Source organism: Bombina bombina, chromosome 6 (genome assembly GCF_027579735.1).
Source record: "Bombina bombina isolate aBomBom1 chromosome 6, aBomBom1.pri, whole genome shotgun sequence".
NCBI classification, from domain to species: Eukaryota; Metazoa; Chordata; class Amphibia; order Anura; family Bombinatoridae; genus Bombina; species Bombina bombina.
The window spans coordinates 577,494,656-577,515,575 of NC_069504.1; the positions used below are offsets into that span (position 1 = coordinate 577,494,656).

Here is a 20,920-nt window from a genome sequence, read left to right on the forward strand (position 1 = left end):
AACATATAGGATAATGTTCCTTCATATTTATTTTATTTAAAAGTGCTTGTTTAAAACTTAGCATACAATGCCCCTTTAATGTAAATTAAAGATGAACCAAAAAAGTGAATTGTAATAGTGAAAAGCTTAAAGGGGCAGTAAACACATTTTTAGATTTTTATTTAAAATATTAAATTATACATATTGACGTAACCTTGCAATTTATTTCCCCCCCACTATTCCTAATATAGCTCTGGAAATTGAGAATTTTGTGATTATCAGAACTTCAAATGCACTCTGCTACCTCTGCTACATATATGTCTTATTGGCTGTATCAGATAGCAACTGCCAAACAATGTACTTTATACTAACTTTATGACAGATTGACTCCTTCAAATAAGGCACGTAGTGGGTGGAGTTTGGCTATTGAAAACTAATTGTAGTAAAAAGAATGTTAATTTGTTTTAAAAAGGTTAAGACTTGTAATTACAAGGTGTTTACTGTCCCTTTAAGAAATAATTACTTTTGTGTAGTACCTTTTTTGTGATGTGCCTAATTAGGAATATTTATTTCCAAAGATATGGAGAGTTCACAAAGTCATTCAATTACTAGTGGGAATATCACTCCAGGCCAGCAACCAAAGATTTTTGCTGGTCTTTCTGCCGTGTGTGTTTGTTTCTCTAGGAAACGTGGAGGTCAGAAAGCTACTGCTTCTTCTTTCCTTCTGGTTGAGAAGTATAATTCTTTTTTTAATTTGAGACTGCTGGATAGCAGTCTTCTGAGAGTATTACGGTTCTTTCCCCAAGAGCTGTTTCCTCCTCTTGTGCTTTCCAAAAAGGAAGCTTCTGTGGAACAAATTTGCAAGGCTGCAACTTGGTCTTCCATTCATACTTTTCCAAATTTTACAAAGTTTTATAATTTTATTGCCTCAACTGAGGTTTCTTTTGGGAGAAAGGTTCTTCAAGCGGTGGTGCCTTCTGTTTGGGTCTGCCTGTCTTGTCCCTCCCTATTCATCTGTGTCCTCTAGATAAATTTATTTCTTCCAGATATGGTGAGTCCACAGACCCACCCTTTTGTTTTCAAGACGGTTAGTTTTGAGTAAACCTCAGCCACCTCCGCACCTTGTGTTTTCTCCTTTTTTCTCCATTTCCTTTCGGTCGAATGACTGGGGGTTGGGGTAAGGGAGTGATACTTAACAGTTTATCTGTGCTGCTCTTTGCCTCCTCCTGCTGGCCAGGAGTGATATTCCCAACAGTAATAAGATGACCCCGTGGACTCCCCATATCTGGAAGAAATAAATGTATCCGGTAAGCATAAATTTAGTTTTTTCACATTTTAATGGTGAATATACCTGTTCTCTCAGAATGTGGGCATGTTTTTGACGCTCTAGTTTAGCCGACGCCGGGCTTGGACAGAATTGCGCGTCTTTCTTTTTAGCTGTGCAGTTTCTGTCTGACGTCATGTGACCGGGACTTCCGCAGTCAGAAAGCGGAGTGGTGTCTTCTTGCCGACATCTCCTGGGTAGCTGGACTCGATCATTCAGCAGGAGAGTCCTGTGTCTTTTTCACTTCATTTGTTTTGCTGCGGAGGTCAGGTAGGGCACCTCGGTAGTTGTGAGGTGTAGAGGGCCTGATTTATTCATATTTAAATTTCTTTCCTCAGATATGGTGAGTCCACAACGTCATCAATTGCTAGTGGGAATATCACTCCTGGCCAGCAGGAGGCGGCAAAGAGCACCACAGCAAAGCTATTAAGTATCACTCCCCTTCCCACAATCCCCAGTCATTCTCTTTGCCTTTGTCTATGGAGGAGGTGAAGTTTTTTGTGTCTGAAGAAAATTGGATTTCTTTTGCTACTAGCAAGATTTTTGGGTCTAGCCATAGTCCACGTTAATCTCCTCTTCAGTAGGGTAGTGGTGGCTTTAAAGCAGTTAGGATCTTGTGATGTGGGCCTTGCTGCCTTTTCCTAACCTGTTTTACTCTCCTTATATAGAAAGCCAGAGTAGGTTTACTCTGTTCTTTCTTTTTTCCACAGGTCTCTGAAGGAGTGGCGTCCTTTCACACCATGTGAGCTGTCCTCCTGCCAGACAGCTAGATGTGCAGGTAAGTGGTTTTGTCTTCTGGGGGAAAACTGGCACTGGAGGGGTTTAGGACTTGTTTAAAGAATCTTTTATTGGTAATGGGCAGGCACTTTTTGCATTTGACTTAGAGACTTTAGGGGTTAACCTCCTTCATGGTTAGGAAGGGGTTAACCCTTGGTGGCTCAGATAGATTTTATTTGTTTTTAAGAGGTATATTAATGGTGTTATTATTTTTTTGTAATTCACTGTAGCTTGACAGTAGTGGCTTCTTTAATTTAAACTGCCTATGTCTGTTATAAAGTGCACACTTTTTTTTTTCTTTCTAAACTGCGCCACTTCTATTGTTCCGGTCATGTGACATCCCGACTCCGTCTTCAGTGCTCACTGAGTGGTTGTGGCGGCTGGATGCGAGCGAGACCGGCTAGAGAAATCCGACTTTCTTGTTGCTGCTGGGATATCGTAGGGGGCAGGTAGGCACCTCTGTGTGTAGCTGAGGTGTAGAGGCTGTACTTAGGTGTCAGTTAAATTTAAGATGTTTGTTTTTTCCCTTTAAATACTCTGATCCTTGGCAGGTTATTTGTATAGTGTGGGGGCCATATTGCTACAAGCAGTGAGGGTGCAGGTTGTCTAGTTAATCTAAGACTATACCGCTCTACTGTTTCTTAAAGGGACAGTACATTAAAAAAATTTCCTTAGATATGGAAGAGCAATCTGTTCCTTTGAACATGTGTCTTCTATGTTTAAGAGAACCAAATTGTGTTACCCATGCAATTTTGCTCCTCTTGTCTAGATAGGACTTTAAAACGTAAAGATAAACTTTTTGTTTCTGAGCCAAATGTCTCCCAGGATGATGCTGTTCAGGCATTACCACAGCTTTCTCCTCAAACGTGCCAAGCCTCTATGGCGTCACATGCAGTGCCCTGTGGTTCCTCTCAATCTCCTGGAGGAGTTTATTTGCCTGCAGATTTTGCGGCTCAGGTATCCTCTGTGGTATCTGCAGCTTTATCTACTTTTCCAATCCTACAGGGAAAACGCAAGAGGACATTTAAAGATTCAGATAGTAAGGTTTCTGCTCCGCCTTTTGCTACTCAGGGGGAGGATTCCCCGGTAGCTTCTGAGGGGGAAATCTCAGATTCGGACAGTCTAATTCCTTCTTCTGACGCTGAAGTAGTATCCTTCAGATTTAAGCTTGGAACACCTTTGTGTATTGTTAAAGGAGGTTTTGGCTACTTTGGACGACTCTGACCCGCCTGTCACTGCCAACCCTAAAAAATCAAGTAAACTGAATCAATATTTTGATGTTCCTTCCTCTGCAGAAGTATTTCCTGTTCCAGATCGTGCAATAGAGATTATTGCACAGGAATGGGAGAAGCCAGGGATACCCTTTTCACAGTCTCCTGTCTTTAAAAAGATGTTTCCTGTTGCCGACTCCATTAAAGAGTCATGGCACATGGTGCCTAAAGTAGGAGGAGCAATTTCTACTCTGGCTGACAACTACTATTCCTATTGAGGATAACTGCTCTTTTAAGAATCCAATGGGTAAAAAGCTGGAGGCTTATTTGAAGAAAATGTATGTTCATCAAGGTCTCCAATGGCAACCTGCGGTGTGTATTGCCACTGTGTCCAGTACGGCGTCCTATTAGTACGACGCCTTGTCTGATTCTCTTCAAGTAGAGACTCCCTTGGAGGAGATCCAAGACTGGATTAAGGCACTTAAGCTAGCCAATCCCTTTATTTCTGATGCTACCATGCAGGTTATTAAACTGGGAGCCAAGATATCTGGTTCTGCTGTGCTAGCCCGCAGGGCTTTGTGGCTGAAGTCTTGGTCAGCTTATGTTTTATCTAAATCCAAGCTTCTAGCGATTCCTTACAAGGATAAGACCTTGTTTGGACCTGGTCTAGCAGAATTAATTTCTGATATCACGGGTGGAAAACGGTCTTTTCTACCACAAGACAAGAAGAATAGACCTAAAGGACGTCAGAGTAATTTTCGTTCCTTTTGTAACTTAGGAAAGTCTTTTTCTTCCAAGCAGGAACAGTCCAAGTCTTCTTGGAAACCCAATCAGTCTTGACACAAGGGGAAGCAGTCTAAGAAACCCGCAGCTGAGTCTAAATCAGCATTAAGGGTTTGCCCCAGATCTGGGATCAGATCAGGTGGGGGGAAGACTTTCTCAGTTTTATCTATCTTGGATTCTAAATGTTCCCGATCTCTGGGCCATGGACATAGTATCTTTGGGTTACAAAATAGGATTCAAGACCTTTCCTCCCAGGGGCAGGTTCCACCTCTCAAGATTATCTGCAGACCAGATAAAAAGAGAGGCGTTCTTGAAATGTGTTCAGGATCTTTCCTTCCTGGGAGTGATTTTTCCAGTTCCCATACTGAAACAGGGCCTAGGTTTCTATTCAAATCTGTCTGTGGTTCCCAAAAAAGAGGGAACGTTTCGGCCTATTCTTTTCCTGAAGTGTTTAAACAAGTTTCTCAGAGTACCGTCCTTCAAGATGGAAACTATTCATTCCATTCTTCCTTTAGTCTAAGAGGGTCAGTTCATGACGATCATAGACCTGAAGAATGCGTATCTTCATGTTCCCATTCTAAGGGATCATCACAAGTTCCTGAGATTCGCCTTTCTAGACAAACACTTTGAGTTTGTGGCTCTTCCATTTGGCCTTGCCACAGCTCCCAGAATTTTCTCGAAGGTTCTGGGGGCTCTCTTGGCTGTGATCAGGTCTTGGGGAATTGCAGTGGCACTCTACCTGAATGATATATTGGTTCAGGCACCATCTTTTCAACAAGCAAACTCTCATACAGGGATCTTGTTGTCTTTTCTACGTTCCAACCGATGGAAAGTGAATCTTGAAAAGAGTTCCCTTCCAACTACAAGGCTGTTTTTCTTAGGAAACATAATAGATTCCCTATCTATGAAAATATTTCTGACAGAGGTCAGAAAATCAAAGATTCTTTCCTCTTGCCTCTCTCGGCCATCAGTGGCTCAATGTATGGAGGTAATTTGTCTGATGGTCGCTTTTATGGACATCATTCCCTTTGCTCTGCAATTATGCATGCTCAGTCAATGGAACAGAGACAATTCGGATCTCTCTGAAGATAGATCTAGATCAGTCAACAAGTCTCTCCCATGGTGGTTTTCTCAGGAGCATCTGTCTTAGGGCACATGCTTCCGGAGACCATCCTGGGTGATTGTGACCACGGACGCCAGCCTGTTGGGCTGGGGAGCAGTCTGGGACTTGTTAAAGGTGCAAGGACTATGGACTCGGGAGGAGTCTGTTCTCCCCATAAACATATTGGAGTTGAGAGCAATTTACAATGCTGAGGGCTTGGCCTTAGCCCGGTTTATCAGGTTCCAGTCGGACAATATCACCTCAGTGGCTTACATCAACCACCAGGGAGGAACTCAGAGTTCCTTAGCCATGAAAGAGATGGCTCGGATTGTTCAGTGGGCGAAAGCTCACAATTGTTTATCTGCCATACACATTCCAGGAGTGGAGAACTGGGAAGTGGACTTCCTGAGCACACAGACATTTCATTCCGGGGAGTGGGCTCTCCATCCCAGATGTGTTCTCAAGGTTAACCCTCAAATAGGGGGTGCCGGAGTTGGATCTGATGGCGCCTCTGCAGAATGCCAAACTTCCAAGGTACGGTTCAGGGTCAAGAGATCCGCAGGTTGTCCTGATAGATGTTCTAGCCGTGCCTTGGGATTTCAGTCTAGCTTACCTGTTTCCTCCGTTTTTGCTCGTATCAAACAGGAGAGCGCACCGGTAATTCTAATAGCTCCTGCATGGCCTCGCAGGATCTGGTATGCTGACCTAGTGAAGATGTCATCTCTTTCACCTTGGAGGTTTCCTCTGAGGAAGGACCATTCCTCCATCCAAATATCGTTTCTCTGAAGCTGACTGCTTGGAGATTAAATGCTTAGTTCTATCTAAGCGTGTTTTTTCCGAGTCGGTCATTGAGACCATGATTCAGGCTTGTAAGCCAGTTACTAGAAAGATTTACCATAAGGTATGGCGTAAATACCTTTATTGGTGTGAATCCAAGGGCTACTCTTGGAGTAGGGTCAGGATTCCTAGGATTTTGTCTTTTCTTCAGGAAGGTTTGGAGAAAGGATTGTCAGTCAGTACTCTGAAGGGTCAGATTTCTGATTTTGTTGCATAAGCTTCTGGCAGATATGCCATATTTTCATTCTTTTTGTCAGGCCCTGGTTAGGATCAGGTCTGTGCTTGTCTGTTGCTTCTACTTGAAACCTTAACCTTGTTCTTAAAGTTTTGCAGCAGGCTCCATTTGAGCCTTTTCATTCCATAGATATTAAGCTATTATCTTAGAAGGTTTTGTTTCTTTTTGCTATCTCTTCTGCTCCGAGAGTTTCGGAACTCTCGGCTTTGCAGTGTGATTTGACTTATCTTTCATGCTGATAAGGCGGTTCTTCGTACGAAGTTGGGCTTTCTTCCTAAAGTAGTTTCAGATAGAAATATTAATCAGGAAATTGTTGTTTCTTCTCTATGCCCTAATCCTCCGTCTCATAAGGAACGTTTGTTACACAACTTGGACGTTGTGCCTGCTCTGAAATTTTACCTACAGACTAAGGATTTTCGCCAGTCCTCTGCCCTGTTTGTTTCTCCGGAAAGCATAAAGGTCAGAAAGCGACTGCTACTTCTCAACCAGAGAGAAAGAAGTATTATTAGTTTTGCTTATGAGACTGCTGGTCAGCAGCCTCCTGAGAGAATAAAGTTTCATTCCACTAGGGCTGTTTCTTCTTCTTGGGCATTCAAAAATGACGCTTCTGTGGAACAGATTTGCAAGGCTGCAACTTGGTCCTCTCTGCATTCTTTTTCCAAATTTAATACTTTTGCCTTGGCTGAGTGACTTAACAGCTTTGCTGTGGTGCTCTTTGCTTCCTCCTGCTGGCCAGGAGTGATATTCCCACTAGTAATTGATTTTGTCGTGGCTTTACCATATACGGATATAAATACATTTATCAGGTAAACATACATTTTCTTTTTCGTTTATAACGTTCTGAGGAAAAATTTAAAAGCACATTTCTACTCCCTCCCTTGTGACAAATGTTTATTATGCCTAGAGACACAAATTGTTTAGCCTATGCAATTCTGTTCTGCTTGTTTAGCTAAAACTTTGCAATGTAAAGATATTTTGTTGCCCTCTGAGCCCAATAAAGTCTCTCAGGATGATGCTATTCTGGCAACGCTACAGCTTTCTCCTCAAATGTCCCAAGCCTTACTGGTGTCAGATGCAGTGCCCTGCGATTCCTCTCAACCTCCTGGATGATTATATTTGCCTGCAGATTTTGCTGCTCAGATATCCTCTGCGGTGTCTGTGGCATTATTTGCTTTTCCTGTATTGGGAAAACGCAAGAGGAAAAATAAACATTGATCAGATAGTAAGGTGTACCTCTGTAGCCTCTGAGGGTGAAATCTCAGATTCAGACAGTGTAACTCCTGTGCCTTATACTGAAGAAGTAAACTTCAGGTTTAAGCTTTAGCACCTTTGTGCACCGTTAAAGGAGGTATTGGGTACTTTGGAGGACTCTGATTCATCTGTCGTTGTCAACCCTAAGAAATCTAGTAAACTTAATAAATACTATGATGTCTCTTCCTCTCTGGAAGTGTTCCCTGTTCCAGACCGTGTGACGGAGATTATTTCCCTATAGAGGATAGTTGCTCTTTTAAGGATCCCATGAACAAGAAGCTGGAGGCTTATTTGAAAAGGATGTATGTTCATCAAGGCCGTTAATGGCAACATGCAGTTTGTATTGCCGCAGTAGCAAGTGCAGCATCTTATTGTTGTGATGCTTTGTCTGTATCTATTTTAAAAGAGACTCCATTGGAGGAAATCCAAGATATGATTAAGGCTCTTAAATTAGCCAATTCCTTTATTTCTGATGCTAACATGCAAGTTATTAGACTGGGAGAGAAGATGTCTGGCTTCACTGTTCTAGCCCGCAGGGCTTTGTGGCTAAAATCTTGGTCAGCTGATGTTTCCTTCAATTCCAAGCTTCTGGCGCTTTCTTATGAGGGTAAAACCTTGTTTGGACCTGGTCTGGCAGAGGTAATTTCTGATGATATGGGTGGAAAAGGGTCTTTTCTACCACAAGACGAGAAGAATAGACCTAAAAGACGTCTAAGTAATTTTCGTTTGTTACTTCAGAGGTCAAAAGTCGTCTTCTTCCTCTTCCAAGCAGGAACCGTCCAAGTCTTCTTGGAAACACAATCAGTCTTGAAACAAGGGGAAACAGTCAAAGAAGCCTGCAGCTGATTCTGAATCAGCATGAAGGCTCTGCCCCTGGTCCAGGATCGGATCAAGTGGGGGGCAGACTTTCTCTGTTTTGTCAAGCCTGGATATGAGATGTCCCAGATCCTTGGGCTATTGACATAGTATCTCAGGGTTACAAAATAGAATTCAAATCTCTTCCTTCCAATTGCAGATTTCACCTCTCAAGATTATCTGCAGATCAGGTAAAAAGAAAGGCATTCTTGAACTGCGTTCAGGATCTTTTCTCTCTGGGAGGTTTAGGTTTCTATTCAAATCAGTTTGTGGTTCCCAAAAAAGAGGGAACCCATTTTAGACCTAAACAAGTTTCTCAGGGTGCCATCCTTCAAAATGGAGACCATTCGGTCCAAGAGGGTCAGTTCATGACAACCATAGACCTGAAGGATGTGTATCTTCATGTTCCTATCCACAGGGATCATCACAAATTCCTGAGATTCGCCTTTCTAGACAAACATTTTCAGTTTGTGGCTCTTCCGTTTGGCCTTGCCACATCTCCCAGAATTTTCACGAAGGTTCTGGGGGCTCTCTTTGCAGTGATCAGCTCTCGGGGAATTGCCGTGGGGCCATACTTGGACATCATATTGGTTCAGACGCCATCTTTTCAACAAGCAAACTCTCATACAGAGATCTTGTTGTCTTTTCTGCGTTCCCACAGATGGAAAGTGAATCTGGAGAAGAGTTCCCTTGTTCCAGCTACAAGGGTGGTTTTCTTAGGGACCATAATAGATTCCCTATCCATGAAGATTTTTCTGACCGAGGTCAGAAAATCCAAAATTCTCTCTTCTTGCCTCTCTCTTCTGTCTACTGTTTGGCCTTCAGTAGCTTGATGTATGGAGGTAATTGGTCTGATGGTCGCTTCCATGGACATCATCCCCTTTGCTTGACTCCATTTGAGAGCTCTGCAGTTGTGCATGCCCAGACAATGGAACGGAAACCATTCGGATCTGTCTCAGAGGATAGATCTAGACCAGTAGACAAGAGACGCTCTCTTCTGTGGTGGTTTTCTCAGAAACATCTGTCTCAGGGCACATGCTTCCGGAGACCTTCCTGGGTGATTGTGACCACGGACGCCAGCCTGTTAGGCTGGGGAGCAGTCTGGGACTCGTTAAAGGTGCAGGGACTATGGACTCAGTAGGAATCTGCTCTCCCCATAAACATTTTGGAGTTTAGAGAGATTGTCAATGCTCTGATGGCGTGACCTCAGTTTTCTTTACCCCATTTTATCAGGTTTCAGTCAGACAACATCACTTCAGTGGCTTACATCAACCACCAGGGAAGAACCCGGAGTTCCATAGCCATGAGGAATGTGGCTCGGATCATTCAGTGGGTGGAAGTTCACAATTGTGGTCTATCTGCCATCCACATTCCAGGAGTGGACAACTGGGAAGCAGATTTCCTGAGCAGACGGACTTTTCATCCTGGGGAGTGGGCTCTCCATTCGGAGGTGTTCTCCAGGCTAACCCTCAAATGGGGGTTGCCAGAGTTGGATTTGATGGCGTCTCGGCAGAACGCCAAGCTTCCAAGGAACAGCTCAAGGTCAAGAGATCCACAGGCCGCTCTGATAGATGCTCTGGCGGTTCCTTGGGCTTTCGGTCTAGCATATCTGTTTCATCCGTTTGTGCGCCTTCCACAAGTCATTGCTCGTATCAAACAGGAGAGAGCATCGGTAATTCTAATAGCTCCTACATGGCCTTGCAGGATATGGTATGCAGACCTAGTGAAGATGACATCTCTTCCACCTTGGATGTTACCTCTGAGGAAAGACCTAGTTCAGGGTCCTTTCCTCTATCCAAATCTCGTTTCTCTGAAGCGGACTGCTTGGAGATTGAACGCTTAGTTCTTGCTAAGCCTGGGTTTTCTGAGTCGTCATTGAGACCATGCTGCAGGCTTGCAAGCCTGTTACTCGTAAGATTTACCATAAGGTATGGCATAAATATATTTTTTGCCGTGAATCAAAGGGCTACTCTTGGTGTAGGGTCAGGGTTCTTAGGATTTTTTCCTTTCTCCAAGAAGGTCTGGATAAATTATTTTCAGTCAGTTCTCTGAAAGGTCAGATTTCTGCTTTATCTATTCTGTTACATAAGCGTCTCGCGGATGTGCCAGATGTTCATTCCTTTTGTCAGGCCTTGTTCAGAATCAGGCCTGTGTTCAAACCTGTTTCTCCTCCTTGTAGTGTTAACCTTCTTAAAGTTTTGCAGCAGGCTTCGTTTGAGCCAATGCATTCCATAGATATTAAGTTTAGCTTTGAAGGTTTTGTTTCTTATTGCTATCTCTTCTGCTCTGAGAGTTTCGGAACTCTCGGCTTTGCAGTGTGATTAGCCTTACCTTATCTTTCATGCAGATAAGGTGGTTCTTCGTACTAAATTGGGGTTTCTTCCTAAAGTGGTTTTGGATAGAAATATTAATCAGGAAATTGTTGTTCCTTCTCTCAGTCCTAATCGTTCTTCTCATAAGGAACGTCTGTTGCACAACTTGGATTTTGTGCGTGCTTTAAAATTCTATCTACAGACGACTAAGGATTTTTGCCATTCTTCTGCCCTGTTTGTTTGTTTTTCAGGGAAGCTCAAGGGTCAGAAGGCTACTGCTACTTCTCTTTCTTTCCGATTGAGAAGTATGATTCGTTTTGCTTATGAGACTGCTGGACAGCAGCCTCCTGAGAGAATTACAGCTCATTCCACTAGGGCTGTCTCTTCTTCTTGGGCTTTCAAAAATGAAGCTTCTGTGGAACAGATTTGCAAGGCTGCAACTTGGTCCTCTCTGCATACTTTTTACAAATTTTACAAATTCAATACTTTTTCCTCGGCTGAGGCTTCTTTTGGGAGAAAGGTTCTTCAAGCGGTGGTGCCTTCTGTTTAGGTCTGCCTGTCTTGTTCTCCCTCCCTTTTCATTCTGTGTCCTCTGGCTTGGGTATTGGTTCCCACTAGTAATTGAATTACGTTGTGGACTCTCCATATCTTAGGAAAGAAAACCAAAATTTATGCTTACCTGATAAATTTCTTTATTTCCGGATATGGAGAGTCCACGACCCCACCCTTTATTAAGACAGTTATTTTTTACTAAATTTACACCTTTGTGTTATTCCTTTTTCCATTTCCCTTTGGTCGAATAACTGGGGATTATGGATAGGGGAGTGACATTTTAACAGCTTTGCTGTGGTGTTCTTTGCCTCCTTCTGCTGGCCAGGAGTGATATTCTCACTAGTAATTGAATGACGTTGTGGACTCTCCATATCCGTAAAGAAAGAAATTTATCAGGTAAGCATAAATTTTGTTTTTAACGTGTTTTTTTTTTAAGATAAAAAAGAGTTCATATTTTATTTTGAACCTTACAGATTTTAGTACTTGTTTTTGCATTACTCACTGGCTGATAAGAAAACCCAGAGACGAAAAAAAAAAACTTTTTTTTTATTTTTTTATTTATTTTTATTTTGCAAAGTTCAGGAACATCCAGTTAACGAAGAAAACAAAGTAAAAAATGTTTTGGTTGTGTTCCTCTGCATCCAAGATGAATAAAAAAAAAAAGCAAGTGTCAAATGCATTTAATCTTAGAAAGTCTTAATAATTAATATACTTGACTCTTTTTGATGTTTTTTAGAATATGGCTTAAGACTTGCCAGCCACATATTTGTAAAAGAAATATCTCAAGATAGCTTGGCAGCTAGAGATGGAAATATTCAAGAAGGAGATGTTGTCCTTAAGGTAAGAGAGAGCTAAAACAATGCCTTTTGTATTGCGTCTACATTCGATTTTAGTTGAAGATGAAATTCCATAACTTCAAAAATCCCTGCTGCCCGATTGCATTATGATTGATACTGCAGTTTTGTATTACATTTTTATTTTACCATATGGAAAATGACATTTTATTTATATCTTAAAGGGATACTGAACCCAATTTTTTTCCTTTATGATTCAGATAGAGCATGCAATTTTAAGCAACTGTCTAATTTACTCCTGTAATCAATGTGTCTGTTCTTTTGGTATCTTTATTTGAAAAATATTGGGTTCAATATCCCTTTAATCATTAAAAAACAAAATACTAGACCAGTGCTTTAGATTTTCAGGATGTATTGTCTCTGAGGTAAACTATGAAATGAATTCAGTCATTCAAGTGTTATAAGCAGACTGAAAACTATCACTGTAGTTTACCAATCCGAAAAGAATGTTTCTACGTAGGAGAGAAGGGAGCCAGTTAATGTATGGAATGAGATATGGAGAGTGAAAACTGCTGATGTACAAAAACGTAGTTCCATTGTCCAGTCTTCTAATTATTACACATCGGTGGATGAGATTCAGAAAACTGCAACCCCCAGCACTGCATAAGGGAAAATATGTAGCAGACAGTGAAAGAAACCTTTGCTACTATGAATCATGTTTGTCAAGTGCTTGTGGTGACTTCTTTTTATATTTTTCTTCAATTCCTGAAACTAAAATTGTCATCATACTTTAGCTTCTTTTAAATGCAAGATTTATATTAACAGGTTGAAATTTGAAAATAGGATCGGTTAAAAATTCTTTGGTGCTTTTTTTAGAAAGTTTCCTTTTGCAACCAATGCTTTCCAGTCTAAATTTGACAGCGTTGAGTGTCTCTTCTAGGGCTCTTTGGTAGCTCAGTCTCAACTGTGCACAATTTAAGGTAGTATTAGGTTTCTTTGAAGACTGGAATTGAGAAACACTGCTCTCTAGAGCTGTGTTACTGAATAAGGGTTTTTTGGACAACTTAGGGCATACAATCTCTTTGAAGTTGTATCAAAAAATGTCTGAAGTTAAAAATGCACCCAGATTTCTTATCTCTATCTTTTGAGTATAAACTGTCAATCCTGAAAGGATTTAGTAACACACAATGTGCAACAATGCTCGTATCTGTTATCTTTTTACTTTGGTGTTTGGACACTCTGGATTTTTTGTTGTTCATGCTTGCGGTGGAAAAAAATATTTTGGTTGTGAACTGCTGCTCTAGGAGCATTTTACTATAGCTGTACAATATATTTATATAAATATAGCTGAAATGTCTAGACCTGATGGGGTTTACCAGTTTTCTTTACTAAAAGATGCATGGAGCATAACAAACTTCAAACGTTTAAGATTCATATTTTCTTCTTAAATAGAAAGAGTCCACAGCTGCATTCATTACTTTTGGGAAATTAAGAACCTGGCCACCAGGAGGAGGCAAAGACACCCCAGCCAAAGGCTTAAATACTCCTCCCACTCCCCTCATCCCCCAGTCATTCTTTTCCTTTCGTCCCAGGAAGTTGGCAGAGAGGTGTCAGAACTTAATTTGTCTCTTATGGAGGGTAGTACTCGTCAACATGGGACAGGAGTTTTAACCCGTTAGTCTCTCAGTGAGGGCTTGGATGAAATTTAGTCCGGAGATGCAGGAAGAGTCTTTCTGCGAAACCATACCGACTCATTTTAACAGCTCCTCTAGCAATCGGCGTTGAGCTTCGCTTCGCTGCTTGTTTTTTTCTCTCAAGTCCATGGCGGAGGCGATGCTACTATCCGTCACACTTAAAGGGCCGTGTTCCTGTTCCATGGCGTAGATTCCAGTAAGATCGTTTCATTTTCTTTCTTTGTGAATGCACTGTACTAATGTTTCTTTCATGTAATTGGCAAGAGTCCATGAGCTAGTGACGTATGGGATATACATTCCTACCAGGAGGGGCAAAGTTTCTCAAACCTCAAAATGCCTATAAATACACCCACCACCACACCCACAATTCAGTTTTACAAACTTTGCCTCCTATGGAGGTGGTGAAGTAAGTTTGTGCTAGATTTCTATGTTGATATGCGCTTCTCAGCATGCTAATACCCGGTTCCTCTCAGTGTGCAGTGAATGACAGAGGGATGTGAAGGGAGTATTACCTATTGAATGCAATGGTCATCCTAACGGGGATCTATTTCATAGGTTCTCTGTTATCGGTCGTAGAGATTCATCTCCTACGTCCCTTTTCAGATCGACGATATACTCTTATATACCATTACCTCTACTGATTCTCGTTTCAGTACTGGTTTGGCTATCTACTTTATGTAGATGAGTGTCTTTTGGTAAGTATGTTTTCCTTTTATTTAAGACACTCTCAGCTATGGTTTGGCACTTAATATGTAAAGTTCTAAATATAATGTTTGTAATTATATTTGCCATGATTCAGGTTAATCAGTATATTTCCTTCTTACAGACTGTCGGTTTCATTTTTTGGGAAATGCATATATAAAAAATATATATATATTCATTATAAAAAAAAATAAAAAATTTCTTACCTGAAAATTTTTCAAATTGACTTTCTTTTCTAAATTGCGGGCTGTAAGGCTCGCGGGAGTGCAAAATGCTATAATTTATTGCGTCATTCTTGGCGCGAGACTTTTTTGGCACGAAAATTACGTTTGACGTAATTTCGTCATTTCCGGCATCTTAGTTGTCGCCGAGAGTTTTCACGTAGTTGTGTCATCTATGATGCTCGTGTTTGTTGCAGACGTTCTTGGCGCCAAAAAGTATTTTGTCAGTTGTGGGCGTCATACTTGACGCCAGATTTTTGACATTATTTAAGTCCTTATTTCATTTTGCTTCTGGTTTCCAGAGGCTTATTTTGTTTGCATTTTTCCCATTCCTGAAAATGTCATATAAGGAAATTGATAAATTTTGCTTTATATGTTATTTTTTCAATTACATATTGCAAGATGTCTCAAGCTGACCCTGTATCAGAATCTACTACTGGAATCCTGCTGCCTGATGCCGGTTCTACCAAAGCTAAGTGCATTTGTTGTAAACTTGTGGTAACTGTTCCTCCGGCTGTAGTTTGTGCTAGTTGTCATGATAAACTTTCAAATGCAGACAATATGTCCATTAGTAGTAATCCATTACCTGTTGTTGTTACTTCAACATCTAATGTTCAGGATATTCCTGTTAATGTGAGAGAATTTGTTTCTAATTCCATTCAGAAGGCTTTGTCTGTCATACCACCTTCTAATAAACGTAAAAGGTCTTTTAAAACTTCTCATAAATTTTATGAATTTTTAAATGACCGACAGCATTCTGATTTATCTATCTCTGATGAGGATCTATCTGGTTCAGAAGATTCTACCTCAGATATTGACACTGACAAATCCTCATATTTATTTAAAATGGAGTATATTCGTTCCTTATTAAAAGAGGTGTTGATTGCATTAGATATGGAGGAGACTAGTCCTCTTGATATTAAAACCAGTAAACGTTTAAATTCAGTTTTTAAACCTCATGTAGTTATTCCAGAGGTTTTTCCAGTTCCTGATGCTATTTCAGATGTAATGTCTAGGGAATGGAATAGACTGGGTACTTCTTTTACTCCTTCAAGGTTTAAGAAATTATCCTTTGCCGACTGATAGATTGGAGTTTTGGGAAAAGATCCCCAAAGTTGATGACCCATCTCTACTCTTGCTAAACGTACTACTATTCCTACGGCAGATAGTACTTCTTTTAAAGATCCTTTAGATAGGAAACTTGAATCTTTTCTAAGGAAGGCTTATTTATGTTCAGGTCATCTTCTTAGGCCTGCTATTTCTTTGGCTGATGTTGCTGCTGCTTCAACTTTTTGGTTGGAAACTTTAGCACAACAAGTACCAGATCATAATGTGTATAACATTGTTAAGTTAATTCAACATGCTAATAATTTCATTTGTGATGCCATTTTTGACATCATTAGAATTGATGTCAGATATATGTCTTTAGCTATATTAGCTAGAAGAGCTTTATGGCTTAAATCTTGGAATGCTGATATGACTTCTAAATCAACGTTGCTATCTCTCTCTTTCCAAGGTAATAAATTATTTGGTTCTCAGTTGGATTCTATTATTTCAACTGTCACTGGGGGGAAGGGAGTTTTTTTGCCTCAGGATAAAAAATCTAAGGGTAAATTTAGGGCTGCTAACCGTTTTCGTTCCTTTAGTCAAAATAAGGAACAGAAACCTGACCCTTCCCCTAAGGGAACGGTTTCCAATTGGAAGCCTTCTCCAGTCTGGAATAAATCCAAGCTATTTAAAAAATCAAAATCAGCCCCAAGTCCGCATGAAGGTTCGGCCCTCATTCCAGCGCAGCTGGTAGGGGGCAGACTAAGATTTTACAAGGATGTTTGGATCAATTCAATCCAAAATCGTTGGATTCAGAACATTATTTCTCAAGGGTACAGAATAGGTTTCAAAGTAAGACCGCCTGTGAGAAGTTTCTTTCTCTCACGCATTCCAGTGAACCCAGTAAAGGCTCAGGCTTTCCTGAAGTGTGTTTCAGACCTAGAGTTATCTGGGGTAATTGTGCCAGTTCCTTTTCAGGAACGGGGTCTGGGGTTTTATTCAAATCTTTTCATTGTTCCAAAGAAAAAGAATTCTTTCAGACCAGTTCTGGATCTTAAAATTTTGAATCGTTAAGTAAGAATACCAACATTCAAGATGGTGATTATAAGGACTATTCTGCCTTTTGTTCAGCAAGGGCATTATATGTCCACAATAGACTTACAGGATGCATATCTTCATATTCCGATTCATCCAGATCACGATCAGTTCCTGAGATTCTCTTTTCGAGACCAGCATTACCAATTTGTTGCTCTTCCTTTTGGCCTAGCAACAGCTCCAAGGATCTTTTCAAAGGTTCTCGTGCCCTACTCTCTGTAATCACAGAGCGGAGTATTGCGGTGTTTCCTTATTTGGACGATATCTTGGTACTTGCTCAGTCTTTACTTTCTGCAGAATCTCACACAAATCAACTAGTGTTTTCTTCAAAGACATAGTTGGAGGATCAATTTACCAAAAAGTTCCTTGATTCCTCAGACAAGGGTAACCTTTTTAGGATTCCAAATAGATTCAGTATCCATGACTTTGTCTCTAACAGACAAAAGACGTCTGAAATTGATTTCAGCTTGTCGGAACCTTCAGTTTCAATCATTCCCTTCAGTAGCTATGTGCATGGAGGTTTTAGGTCTCATGACTGCAGCATCGGACGCGATCCCCTTTGCTCGTTTTCACATGAGACCACTTCAGCTTTGTATGCTGAGCCAATGGTGCAGGGATTATACAAAGATATCACAATTAATATCCTTAAATCCCAATGTTCAACTGTCTCTGACTTGGTGGTTAGATCAACATCGTTTAGTTCAAGGGGCTTCTTTTGTTCGTCCAGCTTGGACTGTGATCACAACAGATGCAAGTCTTTCAGGTTGGGGAGCTGTCTGGGGATCTCTGACAGCGCAGGGGGTTTGGAAATCTCAAGAGGCGAGATTACCAATCAATATTTTGGAACTCCGTGCGATTCTCAGAGCTCTTCAGTTTTGGCCTCTTCTGAAGAGAGAACCGTTTATTTGTTTTCAGACAGACAAAGTCACAACCGTGGCGTATGTCAATCATCAAGGTGGGACTCACAGTCCTCAAGCTATGAAAGAAGTATCTCGGATACTTGCATGGGCGGAATCCAGCTCCTGTCTAATTTCTGCAGTCCATATCCCAGGTATAGACAATTGGGAAGCGGATTATCTCAGTCGCCAGACTTTACATCCGGGAGAGTGGTCTCTTCACCCAGATGTGTTTTTTCAGAATGTTAAGATGTGGGGGCTTCCAGAAATAGATCTGATGGCTTCTAATCTAAACAGGAAACTTCCAAGGTATCTGTCCAGGTCCAGGGATCCTCAGGCGGAAGCAGTGGATGCGTTGACACTTCCTTGGAGTTTTCAACCTGCTTATATCTTTCCGCCTCTAGTTCTTCTTCCAAGAGTGATTTCCAAAATAATAATGGAGCGTTCATTTGTACTGTTGGTGGCTCCAGCATGGCCTCACAGGTTTTTGTATGCGGATCTTGTTCGTATGTCCAGTTGCCAACCTTGGCAACTTCCGTTAAGGCCAGACCTTCTATCTCAAGGCCCATTTTTCCATCAGGATCTCAAATCATTAAATTTGAAGGTATGGAGATTGAACGCTTAGTGCTTAGTCATAGAGGTTTCTCTGACTCAGTGATTAATACTATGTTGCAGGCTCGTAAATCTGTGTCTAGAAAGATTTATTACAGAGGATGGCTTAGATAAGGGTTTGTCTGCAAGGTCATTGAAAGGACAAATCTCTGCTCTTTCTTTTCTGTTCCACAGAAAAATTGCTAATCTTCCTGATATTCATTGTTTTGTACAGGCTTTGGTTCATATCAAGCCTGTCATTAAGTCAATCTCTCCTCCTTGGAGTCTTAATTTGGTTTTGAGGGCTTTACAGGCTCCTCAGTTTGAACTTATGCATTCTCTGGACATTAAATTACTTTCTTGGAAAGTATTGTTCCTTTTGGCCATCTCTTCTGCTAGAAGAGTTTCTGAATTATCTGCTCTTTCTTGTGAGTCTCCTTTTCTGATTTTTCATCAAGATAAGGCGGTTTTGCGGACTTCATTTAAATTTTTACCTAAAGTTGTGAATTCCAACAACATTAGTAGAGAAATTGTTGTCCCTTTGTTGTGTCCTAATCCAAAGAATTCTCTGGAGAAATCTTTACATTCTTTGAATGTGGTTAGAGCTTTGAAATATTATGTTGAAGCTACTAAAGATTTTAGAAAGACTTCTAGTCTATTTGTTATCTTTTCTGGTTCTAGGAAAGGTCAGAAGGCTTCTGCCATTTCTTTGGCATCTTTGTTAAAGCTTTTGATTCATCATGCTTATTTGTAGTCAGGAGGATTACGGCTCATTCTACTAGGTCAGTTTCTACTTCCTGGGCTTTTAAGAATGAAGCTTCTGTTGATCAGATTTGCAAAGCAGTAACTTGGTCTTCTTTGCATACTTTTACTAAATTCTACCATTTTGATGTTTTCTCTTCTTCAGAAGCAGTTTTTGATAGAAAAGTACCTCAGGCAGCTGTTTCAGTTTGATTCTTCTGCTTATAATTTCAGTTTTTTTCATTATAAAGATTAAAACTTTTGATTTGGGTTGTGGATTAATTTTTCAGCGGAATCGGCTGTCTTTATTTTTATCCCTCCCTCTCTAGTGACTCTTGCGTGGAGTTCCACATCTTGGGTATTTGCTATCCCATACGTCACTAGCTCATGGACTCTTGCCAATTACATGAAAGAAAACATAATTTATGTAAGAATTTACCTGATAAATTCATTTCTTTCATATTGGCAAGAGTCCATGAGACCCACCCTTTTTATGGTGGTTATGATTTTTTTGTATAAAGCACAATTATTCCAATTCCTTGTTGATGCTTTCGCTCTTTTCTTATCACCCCACTTCTTGGCTATTTGTTAAACTGAATTGTGGGTGTGGTGGGTTGTGTATTTATAGGCATTTTGAGGTTTGGGAAACTTTGCCCCTCCTGGTAGGAATGTATTTCCCATACGTCACTAGCTCATGTACTCTTGCCAATATGAAAGAAATGAATTTATCAGGTGTATTCTTACATAAATTATGTTTTTTCCGAGAGGCTACCACCTTGCGGGACTAACTTAACATAAGGGTCTTAGTGAGTCTCCTTTAGTGTCTTGGAATCAAGGGTTAATATCTTCTAAGGGGGGTTATTGAACAGGGGGGGTTTAATCATGTTTGTTATGTGATTCAATCTGCTTATGTGTAGTGTTAAAAGGGCTCATGGCTGGAACATAAAGGCCTTGTTCGCAGGGGTCTGGTTCATAGGAGGTGGTGAGTGCCCCAGTCATTGTGGGTGTCATGTGACATTTTATTTTGTCTTAAAATAGTCCATATTGGCATATTCTCTATCCAGTTATGGAGGAGTCTAATGCTGAGACTATTCTAATTTCAGACTCAGTTACGGAGGATTCTGATACTGAGACTGTTCTAATTTCAGATTCTTCGTCCGGGGAAGAATCTGGATTGGCCTCATTGATGCATGTCAATCAGTTATGTTCGGTGTGCCGTGCGCCTAGTTCCTATGGCTCGGGGAATCAAGGGTCAGCTGAGCCATCCGCCTCTGGGGGTCCTGTCCTCCAAGAGGCGAGTTCCCTACCGCTCCATACTTCTACACATGCAGGTAACCCAGATTATGATTATTCCTCCATGCAGGGCGGCTTGTTCCCCCCCCCTGCAGGTTGCAGCACGTTTTCGCTTCCACATATTCTTGGCGATTATTCATCCGCAGAGAGAAGTTTATGTGCGATTGTGCTAGTGCCCTATTGTCCTGGGTCTACTGACCTATGGGAGGGTCTGAACATTCCCCTGCGGGTGTAACTGTCCCTGAGTGTTGTGCCTTTCATTACAGAGTGGCACGCTTTTGCGTCTTACTCGGATATGTTTTTTTTAGTTATTAAATGATCCTATCCTTCTCGGATACGGGAATTTTCAGTCTGCTTCGAATGGTGCGCCTCATGGAGATTGAACGCTTAGTGCTTAGTCATAGAGGTTTCTCTGACTCAGTGATTAATACTATGTTGCAGGCTCGTAAATCTGTGTCTAGAAAGATTTATTACAGAGGATGGCTTAGATAAGGGTTTGTCTGCAAGGTCATTGAAAGGACAAATCTCTGCTCTTTCTTTTCTGTTCCACAGAAAAATTGCTAATCTTCCTGATATTCATTGTTTTGTACAGGCTTTGGTTCATATCAAGCCTGTCATTAAGTCAATC

General features: G+C 40.9%; 1 protein-coding gene across 1 annotated transcript in view; it reads left to right on the plus strand.

The window, feature by feature from the left end:
* Positions 1 to 20,920, plus strand: part of TJP1 (tight junction protein 1) — a gene marked incomplete in the record, with an annotated part of 489,926 nt that overhangs the window by 187,701 nt on the left and 281,305 nt on the right. Inside the window, 1 exon segment of the mRNA XM_053717550.1 lies at positions 11,955 to 12,058. Coding sequence (XP_053573525.1) covers positions 11,955 to 12,058 — 104 coding nt within the window.